General features: G+C 38.8%; 1 protein-coding gene across 5 annotated transcripts in view; it reads left to right on the plus strand.

Annotated features, from left to right (window-relative positions):
• The first annotated feature begins 4,869 nt into the window (after nt 1-4,869).
• The window catches only part of dgkza (diacylglycerol kinase, zeta a), a 114,025-nt gene continuing 106,857 nt past the window's right edge, over nt 4,870-12,037 (plus strand). For 2 of the 5 annotated variants that reach the window (XM_077229143.1, XM_077229144.1), the window contains exon 1: nt 4,870-5,400. In XM_077229143.1, coding sequence (XP_077085258.1) covers nt 5,120-5,400 — 281 coding nt within the window. In that variant the 5' untranslated portion in view covers nt 4,870-5,119. The remainder of the gene's footprint in view (nt 5,401-12,037) is intronic. The other 3 variants (XM_077229152.1, XM_077229145.1, XM_077229146.1) reach the window with 2 other exon arrangements.

Consider the following 12,037-nt stretch of genomic DNA (forward strand, 5'->3'; position numbering starts at 1 on the left):
TCGCCAATTTTGTTGTATTTATCAGAATATCATTATATCCTGAGGAGCTATCACGAACAATAACACACTGAGACCGAGTATGCTTCGAACTGACTTCTTTTACTGTTTCAATGTTCAAGGAACACATGGCTACACAGCGCCATCTGCAGCATAAGAAAACAACTGCACAATAACCCAGTTACCAACACTAAATACATAACTGGCGCATCACCTGAGCAGACATCTGGAGGACGCCACAATCCAGGCTCAGCTTCCTGTTAGGGCAACCTATGACACCCTCCCATGCCCCCCGAACCTCACCCTGTGGTTTGGTAATGAAGTAGGTTATCCCCTGTGTGGTAACAGCAAAGTAAGCCTCCAGTATATCTTATCAGGGTGCAAAGTGGCGCTAGCCCAGGGACGCTTCAGGGGGCGCTATGATCAAGTCCTGGCCAAGCTGGCGGAGGTCCTGGAGAGCCCAACCCGTCAGGGTTTGTTAAGTCTGGTAGCATGCTCCAACTTCCTGCTCAGAAGAGGTACAACATGCTCTCACCCGCAAAGAGTGGCAGATGTTGGTAGACCTCAGGAAGCTGTTGGTTTTTCCAAGAGAGATTACGACAACTGCCCTCTGGCCAGACTCTATAATGTGGTCCACGGTGGAGAAAAGGGTCCTCCTTATTGAACTTACTATCCACTGGGAAGAGGGCATGACAGCAGCCGATGAAAGGAAGCATCTCAAGTATTCTGAGTTGGCAGCGGAGTGCCAAGAGGCGGGCTGAAGAGCCAGGGTCTACCCAGTGGAGGTTGGGTGGGCTTTGTAGGCAAAACAGCAGTCCAACTGCTCCATGGCGCAGGAGTGGCAGGGTCAAACCTGCGGAAAGCTATAAAGGAGTTGGGAGAGGAGGCTGAGAAACCGAGCTACTGGCTATGGCTCCGGAGGAAACGCAACGGTTGGGGGTCAACACCCCTGTAAAGGCAGTGAACGGTGGCCTCCAGCTGACGACCCTGCAGTTGACCAAATGTCACAGACGGAGGTGCAGGCTTGGTAAAGCAGGAACAAAATCCTACCTGTATAATGATCTTTATGCATAATTTAAAACATTATTATTATTAATTGAATTAAAAGGCGAGCATACACTGCAAATTTTCGTCCGATTTTAAACAGAATTCTGACTCGTGCGACTCTTTGTCGGGTCGGGATGATTTTCAGCTTTGTCGTATGTTGTTTTGCATGCAGTGTTCGTGCAGTGTACAGGGGGAAATGAGAGCCGATTAACCTCTTCCAACAGGCAATTGGATGGTCAGATGGATTTCTGACATGTCAGAAATTTTGGTCGCCTCTCGTGACGTGAGGTTATCATACTGTTGAAGCAGAGCTACGGACCGATTGCCCTAAACTCAGTGTTTTTCCCTCACTGTGCATGCGCGAAAACAAAAGTTGAACCATTTCATCTTTAATGCAGCAAGAAAGAAAATGAAAAGAGGGAGATCTTTAAGTTCTGTTGCTATCAAACTAGCTACAAATTACTGTTGCTTCCCTCCAGTTCTTGTGACAAAATGGATAAACAAACCATACCCACGTCTTCCAAGCCACGTGCTATAGGACTATAGCTACCGTCCCTCTTTTATTAATTTGTAAAACAATTCTCATGTTAAACAAGTTGTTTTTGAAATAAAGTTGTTTTTAATTTTCATTGATGACTGATTAGTGCAACGGTTAATAATTTTAGTTATAGGCCAATAATTCATTGTATTCGACCTAAATGTTTTTAATGAGGAGGAGTATGCTTCTATCTAATCTTTGCAGCATGTCAGTTATGCGGTGATGTGCTATGAAATGATTGGGTGGCAAATTAATTATAATAGCCTAGCCTTAAAAGTAGGCCTTCCTTAATTTTAATAATAATAATAATAGTAATAATAATAATAATAATAATACTTAGGCCTATAATAATTGAATACATAGATTGGAAATGTTAAATACTCTTGATATTGATAGCTGATACTTCTTTTGACAATATCTCTGGATAGGCCTACACGTTATCGATATCATGCTATTGGCGCAACCCGGCACAGGGGTTTATCGCTCATTTTTCACACGTATAGCGTGAGCAGTCAAGTCGCAGCTCGACGTTCGGACCGTATAGTGTGAGCACAATAAACGCGAGCTTTGGCTTTACATCGCATAAGATCTACTCGTTCAGTGTGTAGGTAACCTTGCTGAAATCGCACAGACATCGCACAGTGTATGCCCGCCTTTAAGCGTTCACTGTATTTTCATATTATATAGCCAGGTGTCAGCACTCTGTCCCTCACCACACAAATAGCACAATATGTTTCACGTTTCATGTTTTTTTTTTTAATGACCAGACTTATTATTATGCTATTACATGAAAGTTGAAACAATCATGCTGTTTGATAAATGTTATTTTAGTTTTCAATATAGTTTGATAGTTTTGATATATCTGAAAAGTAATCTCACAAAATTTCTGGAACGGCAAATACAAACAAACAATATCAGTGAATTACACACACAATATCACATACTAACATGCTGATGCTCAGCTAAACAGTTTGGGTGGATGACGTGATAAACAAGACTGAACACATTTCAGTTCAAACTGGTAAATCAAGTTGAAAATGCATTCAGTAATGAACAGTGGAAAGAAGAGCCATTTGAAATTATTGTAAAAAGAGGTCTATTTTTCCACAATATTTAACAATACACATTCAACTGTGTTGAAGTTGTACAAGTAAACTTTTTTCAAGGTAGACTGTAATTATTGTCATTAAACGCCGTCAGAATTATAGGATTGAGTGCTGCAATATATTATATATTTCTAATATTTATATATTTTTAATGTAGTTCCTGCAGATTAGTTATGTGGAGAGAATTTGCTCTGTGGTTTATGGACATTTTGCTCTGTGGTTTTCATATTGATTCCACTTGATGATTTCAGGCCTCATAGTAATCTGACACCTCTAAACTCTCCTACTCTCCTACAGCACTTCATAATCGTTCTGACATAATATCATTAACAAAACTATGACAAAACCATTAGTCACTCATTTTCTATGCATGGGCTCCATCTTGACAAAGATATTTGCTGATATAAGTCTTTTCTATGATCTTATAACCCCTGTATGCTGGTTGCTGGTCCCCAGCATGGGAAGTGGGAGTGCTGGTGTACCTGCAACACCAGCTCAGTTTAGCTTGAGAACAGCATGACTATGCTCAACCACACAGACAGCACTATACCAGCTATAACATAGACCAGCCTGGACCAATAAGAAATTCATGCTGGTTTATTCTAGATTTTTCAGCAGGGACTGCAGACAGATTGTGCTATAAAGATACTTATTTTAAGAACTCTTAAACAGTTCGTATAGAGGTTGTGCTTCAGACCCACAGAGAAATAAAGCCTAGGGAGAGAAATGAAACCTAGGGAGAGAGCGCGAGAGAGGACAAAGAAATGGGGAGAGGAGGAGGAAAAGACCATAGGCAGTCTTCCTCCCACATAAATATCCATAGTTTTCAGTATGCAGCCTGTGTCTGTGTGCATGCTTGTCGGCACTTGTTATTGATACTACTCTATTTTTATTTCTTGAAAGCTGTAATAATTTTAAATTCAGAATCTGACAATAAATACTCAGTTGAGTTCAAATTCATGGTATGAATCTTCTGGGACTGGGACAGTGTCAGCAACAGTATATGAATAATATGAACTTTATGCTGTTAATTGAAGTAACTGCAGGTGTAAACTCATTTTCAAGAAGACAGCATCTGTGACCAAAGCCCCACTAGACTGCATTGTAAGTAAAGCACCAAGGCCAGTCAACAATGGATCATAGATAATTCTAAAAATTACAAAATATCATTATTTGGACCCTTTTATGGCAGGAAAACAAATAAATGATTCCATTCCATTTTCTCCATGTTTGCACAAATTGCTTACTCAATGACGCCAGATTTCAGAGGGAACACAAAATTGCAGAAGTGAGTTGAGGAGGTTGCAATGGCTGTCAGTTCATCTGCTTTGAACCTGACATGAGCTGCAGCTGGCAGCCAGTGAAGTGAGACAAAAAGAGTTGTGCTTAAACATTTACATACCCAGAAGTGTCAATGCATTTTGTAAATGTGTAAGTGTCAATGCAGCAGCTGGGGCAATGGGATTTGATAGATGATAATATGTGTGAATATGTAATGTGAAATTTTATTTTGGGTGACCACATTCTGATTACCGTGTCTCCTTTAACGGGTTCAGATTAATGCGATGTATTTCCACACAAGCTGTTATGTCATTGGTGGAATTAGCTTCCTGGCATTGCATCCAGTTATCTGTAAAGTGTGGTGGCTGAAGATGGCTGTAAATCTGACCTTACATTACTCAATAACATTACAACAACTAACATTTGGATGTAAATCCCAGTGAACCTCTTCAGAGATTGCTTTAATGTACTCAATTGAGTTTTATTTCAAATGTCGTTCACATGCACGCATACTAATCAAATAGAAAACAATGCTCTATTTACAAAGACACACTTCCTTCTTCACACAAACTGGCTCAAACATTGACAATTGACCCTTTATCAGGCCTCCCCAATGTCAATGTCAACTTTGTTTCTAACTGAATATTGTTGCAATGATCAAAGGAATTTGATAGTAAAGGGAGTTTGATCTCTACTGAGATTTGTTTTTAAAATGCTGTGATTCTGTGCCAGTCTTAGCTTGTTGTTTAGGATTAGTGTGTGTGTGTGTGTGTGTGTGTGTGTGTCACGGCTAGAGAGAGAGAGTTCTTTGTTATGATTGGTTGATCCTGCAGCTGTGGTTAGGTTGGGCAGGGCTTATGGGCATTCTCTCATATGATTGGCTGATCCTGAATCGATAGTGTATGTGGGCGGGGCTTCGTGACACAGTCAGCTGTGTGTTTCGAGGTGGTCGTCGTCTGCGCCGCCGAAAGCAGATTCAACCGTAAAGGAAGGTGATGGTCAAATCTATCACAAACTTCCCCGAAATTATAATAATATATAATTCAGCTGCTATTTCACTCGTGCGACTTAAGGAAAGCACATATATCTTCTTAACTTCGGCTCGCCTCTTAGTGTGACATTTTACATCGGTATTAAGTTAGTTTAATAAATGGCAGAAGCATCGAAAGCGACCGTTGACGGTTCGTCTCGTGCGGCACATAGCTCCGCAGACTCACTGACCACGGTCGTGATACCGCCGACCTTGGAAGACCTGGTGGAGGAGGAGGACGTGTTCCTTTCTGAAACTGGACACAGCGGCACAACTTTAGAGTGTTCGGGGAATGGGACTGAACGACTGGTAGTAGGGAGAGAAGGAGGGCTGAGTCCTCAAAACCAGGCGGAGAGCAGCGAGTTCTTACACCTCAACATCCGGAAACAGGTGTCATACAGGTAAATCCCTCTCACAGTAAACATGTAGAGCAATATAACTGCAATAAAAATCTGACCATTTTTGCTTGATTTCATACTCCAGCTCCCACTTGTCTTAATTGATGGGCCTAACCTTGACCAGCAGCAATTAATGTAGCTTTTGGTAATTGTTCTGTTAGTATCGTTACAGTCATAGGATAGTTGTGTCAGTTGCAACTTGTTGAATTTTGTCTTTTTTTTCCGAAGAACCGTCTTGATTCCCTTTGACTGGATGATCTGGATTACTGTTACTGCCATCACAAACTGAAACGCCACACTCTTGTAACCTACTAGTTTACTAACAACTAATACAACTAAACACTACACACACACACACACACACACACACATACATATATATAATGCATACATTTCCTCTTTAAACTTGACATGGTACACCAAATTTTTAGTCTATGACAGGTTTTCAAACTGGTACCCCCAACATGGTCCACAAGGGAGTCTAGAGAAAAGCAATCTAAAACGGGTTAAAAATAAATAAGATTAAAATAAGTAAATTAATTAGGTTAAAATAATTGAATAAAGATGTGATTAAAATATAATACAATAGTTAGTTATTAATCTATTAATAAATAAATAATCTGAAATAAATAAATACAAATTAGATTTAAATAAATAAATACGTTGATATAAATAAAAATGAGACTTAAATAAAATAAATAATACATTTAACAGTAGGCTACATTAATATTGATTCATATACCTATAATTTTTTCAGTGTGTAATATGGTTGTTTATAAAAGACAGGTGCCTTTTAAATTTTAAGATTGGTCTCCCGCACACAATGATGATCATATTGAGGGTTATGGCATCTAAAAGATTAAAAACCTCGCTTTATTTCGAAATGATGAATAATTGTAGTTCATCGGGCCTAACTGCATGGCTCTCTGTCATCAGGGTCAGTTTATCATGGATGTAAATTAAATTGCTGTCAGATGCCAGAATCTCTTTGCACATTAACAATGTCATTCTTTTCATTAGGGCAACTATCATAGGCCTGGCCTTACAATATATCCTTGGTAACATTAGCCATGTGTTTTTGTACAGAATGCCACATCTGACAATGTGTGTGATGGCTTGGAGTATATGGCACCACATGCTTCGTTACTTAGAAAGCATTTGTGTGTGCACTAAGTGCTCTTAATTATTTTACTGTGGTTACAGTGTATGTTATGCTTTACTGGCCTATTTGTCATGTAGGTAAAGGCCATGCCATGTTGGGCAATAAAAGTGTGTGTGTTTATGTGATTTTTCCTAGCACACACTTTGCTCTTTTCCTGATTGCTGTATCATGTTGGTCTACCTTATTGTGTTACACTGGATTTCTTATTCCCTTGAATCGAGACTGAAAATATTTTGTACCAGTATGTAGAACTAACTTAATTTAAATGTAAAGAAACATAACATTTAAATTTGAGTTAAATAATGTATGGTAAGGAAGTGTTATAAATCTATACTCTTTTGTTGTGAAACATGCTTTTGTGTTGTATATTGGTTACAACATCTTCAGATAAGGTTTATGACCTCTTACTTCTGTGTTCTGTCATTAGTAGTAATCCCACAAATGATTTTTCCCTTTCGTTTCGGTTGGACAAAGTAATGTTTTTGTGTTACTGAAACTCTTGACATTTAAAGAGGAAGTAAATTAAAGGTTTATAGAATTTGTAAGAGCTTGCTCAGTTTTTCGCTGGCTTTGTGACTGAATTTTTGGAAAATAGTACGGTATAGATTTGCTCTCCTCTCTTGCTTTAATCTAAAATAAAACCAGCACCAGCTGTGCTGATTATGTAATAATGTTCAGGGTTTTTATACTACACAGTGTAAAGTAAAAGGACTTTGATTGTGGGCATGATGGTGGATGGGTTCTTCGTGCTCTTAGTGTGTTATATAAGAGGTTAACTTGGGAAACAGTGTGGAATCACAGGTGGTTTTGCATTGAAGAAAGAAGTCAACAAGAGAGGCCTGTCTGACCCTGATGCACGGTGGGCAGATGCTGATAGATGTGTATAAGGTCACTAACAACATACTACACCAGCACCGGCAGGACAGAAAGAGGAAAGAGAAGGACAGTCAATTATTGGCTTAGAGTTAGAAATCAAGAGGATCACCACCGAAACAGTCAATAACAGGCGGAAATGCAATGGCAACCAATCTGTCCCTCTAGCTGTCCACCTCAGTGCTGTTGTTGTGACCTCGGTAATGTGTTTAGGGCAATCAGCCTTGTATCATCATCATTTTAGCTCTGATTAGAGTGGGAGTTAATTTTTTAGCTAAAAAAGAGCAACATGTGTGGACAGCTGCCTATGGCAATATTAACAGAGCAAAAACAATGCAATACATGACCATCTAGTAAACCTGAGAATGTTGCTCTTGCTGTGTTTTGGTGTAAATATCTACCAGGATGTTATATTGTGAAACTAAAACACTAAAACGACTTCTTTCAGCTCTATGTTGTGGTTGTTGCATCGAAAAGATCTTTAAATAAATGACAGCATGTGCATTCATGCAGTCAAGAGGTTTTGTGTCTCTGTGCAGGCAGTACAGATTAAGATTACTGATAGTTGCAAAGCAGGTCACTCTCTCACTTTAATTCAGACTGAATTCCTCTGAAATGTATGTCCCTACTCCCTATAGACTGCAAAAAGTAATTAATCTTAGTTTTTTCTGAATGGACAATTAATCCTTTGGGTAATTTACCAATAAATAACCATCGTAACTTATCTATGTATGAACTTTTACCTAATTATACTATTTATGACAAAAGATAAGGATTATGCAGTGTAGGCCGGTGTTTACTATGGCTTCACAGTCAATTTTTGGGATTGACAGCAGCAGTTGCTTACAATGTTTTGTTTATTCAGGAGATTAAAGAAGCTGCTTGAATATGTTAATCAGTGTCAAACATGGCGGTGTCCATAAAACCTTAAAGTTTTAATACAAATGGCAGTGTGTTATTAAATAAATGAGTCTAATCGAGGCAGGAGTTCATCCATTAGATATTTTGAATAACCAACAACAGCGTTAAATGCTTTATAAGCGGTTGCAGAGAGTACGTTTGAGCCGCGTGTCTCACAGCCTCGCACCCAGTGAAAACTGAATGCTGTATGAACGCAGCTGTATTAAGCATAAAATGTAGGACAGACAACTGTATTCTGTAACTGTATAGTGCTGCGTAAAATGGAAAAAACTGTGTGTGAAGCAAGTGGTGGTTTGTTGTTGTCACAATCAGTTCTGTGCTTCTATTGGTTTTGATTTTTCGATTGCCGTAAAAGAAGTCACACTGCAGGACTGTACCTCAAAACCTCTGAGACTACAGGGCTCCAGTCTAAGGATTTTTTCTACTTGCCCAGTTGGGCCAGTCACACCCCTACAAATTAGAAGTCTAAAACGAGAAGTATTAAAGAAAAATGTCAGAGGATGTCGATATAAGAGAAGAGGAGCTACGTCCTACATCGGGTTAGAGGTCACCCTTCCGCCGGAACTCGAATCTCTTGCGCCGCGAAATTAACGGGGTGAAAAGCTGTCTTGCGATATGGAATGACTGAACTTGAGGGTGAAATTAGCATAGTATGCCACCGCTGCATTTACATTACATTACGGTGCCCTCCGCGTCACCGCCTCCACTGTCGTTTTGATTTCTTTATAGAAATAAAAAACATTTAATTCAATTGAATAACGGTCGCTTCAATTGCTATTTGTAACTATTGTGACTATTGTAAACGTCTACTCTACTCATTCAGCACGAGCTGCAGAGTGCACAGTCGCGCACAGTGCAGCAGGAATCACAGTTCACTGATCATGTGACGATGGCAGATGATTCGTTGCACAACAGAGCCTAAGCATCTGATGAATGTCTTATCTTCTAGAATGCACGCTCAGCACCGCCTTGCACTCTTTAAACGGAGTACGTGCAATCGCGAATTTGAAAGTGAACGTAAAACACGAGCTCCCTGATGCTCGCAAATTAGGCTACATACAATAGCCTGTCTCCCAATGTCAAACCTATCTCTGGACTGTGTAGTTGTGGCTCTGGTCTTTGTTTTGGTCTCTGTTTGCACTTTGAATATTGAGAGAGTACTTCGGTTATAGTTGCACTTATTGTTTGCCCTTAATAAGACTAAGAGAAAACTGTTATTTTTGTTATTTACACTTTTTATTTCTATGTTCATTCAGTCAGAAATTCTGGAAGCTCATAATTCATGTACAATAATGTCTGAAGAGACGCATGTGAAATCATACTGGAGAAAAGCCGGTCAGTTGAGTTTGTGGCAAAACCTTTTACAGTGTTTGGATATTGTTGTCTTTCAATGCATATGATAATTATTCATAGTCAGAAAGTAGAACTGAAATGACATTCATTGCAAGTTGATTAGCTAAAACATTTCAAATCCACAGTATGCAGACTATTTTTTCAGTCATGAATTTTGTCATTGAGGGTTTCTTAAATTCTGTGCAAAAATCTCATCTCGTTCTCGTGAACCCAATCACTTGTCTCGTCTCGTAAGCTACAGTAAGTGTCTCGTCACACCCCTACTAATTTGTGATCGGCGTTTTGTTTTGCTCTATCCCCTGCGTTCTATGTCAGTTATACTTTATTTATACTACACATATCTTCTTTTAACAGTCACAAAGTAAGTTCTTCATCAAATATAGCACTCAGTAGTTTAAGTAGAGAGAGGCCATGTAACATGAAGCAGAATATTACCTTACAGGCTGCAGATCATTAAGTGCATTACTACTAACACGATGAATGAGCATAATTTACTGCTCCTTTAAAAGCAGTGTGCTGATATTTCGCTGCTCTATCTGACAATTGGATGAACAGAGAAAATTATTTAGAGAACCACAGTGTGCTACAAATGTCAATATCTATTAAAACATATCTAGTAATACATCACATTTAGGAGGGGCAGTCAAGCTGAGCCTAGCTCAGAGACCAGTGGAAAGAGGAAATACTCCAACAGTTCTCACCATTAAACAACTACCATCCCCAACAGCTGCTTTACCTTCAGCCTTTCAGTGTCCTTCAAGTTGTGATAGATGCTAAAATTCCTAAAAAGAGAACTAATGATAATAATAGTGTATAAGAAAGAACAACACTGTATTTTTTGTTTTTTTATTTATTTATTTTAATGCAGGATTGTATCTTCTGAAAGCTGCAGTTATTTTTAACATTGGCAGGGCTCAGCTTTATGAGCAGCGCAAGGACTACCAGTTGGAGTGCATATAGTGACCCACTACGTAATACAGCTGATATCGTGGCATAGTAGGAATGTCTGCTAGCGACCAACAGCACAACGACTTTATTTAGCCTGTTTATTTAATTTTTGCTTTCTATGGATGGAATCCTTATCAGAAGAGGGCAATATGTTTACTTCATTTCTGTAAAATAGATGTTTCTAGAACACAAAGTATTTAATCTTGTGTGGAAGGTTATCTGTATTTTATGAGATCTGATCTGGTCAAACAGTGGAAGTTTTATGTGTAATCCCCTGTGTAGATTTACACAGATGACTAACCCTACGCTGGATTACCATTACAACAACACACATAGACTCACTCACAGAGTGTCACATGACTACATCACTCACAGATAGGCGGGTAAATAAAAAAACATTTCCATGGCATTTTAAGATGCTGCAAGCAAAACTGTACACTAATTATATTAGTTTTTATTTTACAGTGATGCTTTTCATATTGTTCTTTATTTGGAAGCTATTATTGTGTATTATTGAATATTATTAATACGAGGAGAACTACAAATGTAGAAATTATCTGTACCCTTTTACCAGGCATAAAACAACTGTTTTGCATAACAGTAACACTCAGTTCATGCTAATGTAACTATGATAATCATGTGGTTAAAACTGGATAATTGTTTTCAGTCTGTTACATTTGGCACAACATGCTCGCATTGTTGGGCTGAAGTATTTCAGGGGGTTTATATTTGTTATTATTTATTTGCTTTGTCAAATTTAATGTATCAACATAACAGGCTACATCCTGTTGTCCTTAGGCTCAGTCCTTGAATTGCTTCATGAACCCCCTGAATTGCTTCATGTTGATTATTAAAACTGTAGAATAAGTATTATAATACTGTTTTGTGTCCATCACAGCTCTTACCTGTGGGGAAATTACTGTTACACACAGCCTCTTGTGGAATATGCATTCAGGACATGCCGAGAAACAGGGTTCATTCATGAGATAGGAAAAGTCCCGTTACCTAAAATGAAAGGTCTGTCAAATAGGATCAGAATTTTGTACTCCACTATAGAAAACGTTCTTGTCTCCAACCAGAATTATATTGCTTTTACAGCAATAGGCTTTCCTGCCACTCATTACCTTTATATTACTCCATCAACCCCCTTTATGACCTGACCTTTCAGGTATCTCATTACTGCAGCAGTGGCCTATTCTGAAGAAGAACAGATTCCCATTTTGATCCTCTTACTGCCAGCAGTACAGAAAAACTGGGGTCATTATCTGGCTTTAATGAGCCCCAGTCTTGTGTGTTCTGGTTTCTGGGAAACCAAAAATCCCCACCGTGTATAAAGTTCTGAGAAGATCTTTAACTGACAGTTTCATGATTTCAAAGTTCACG

This window comes from Siphateles boraxobius, unplaced genomic scaffold (assembly GCF_051911475.1).
Source record: "Siphateles boraxobius isolate OS27281-9 unplaced genomic scaffold, OSU_SipBor_1 130, whole genome shotgun sequence".
NCBI lineage: Eukaryota > Metazoa > Chordata > Actinopteri > Cypriniformes > Leuciscidae > Siphateles > Siphateles boraxobius.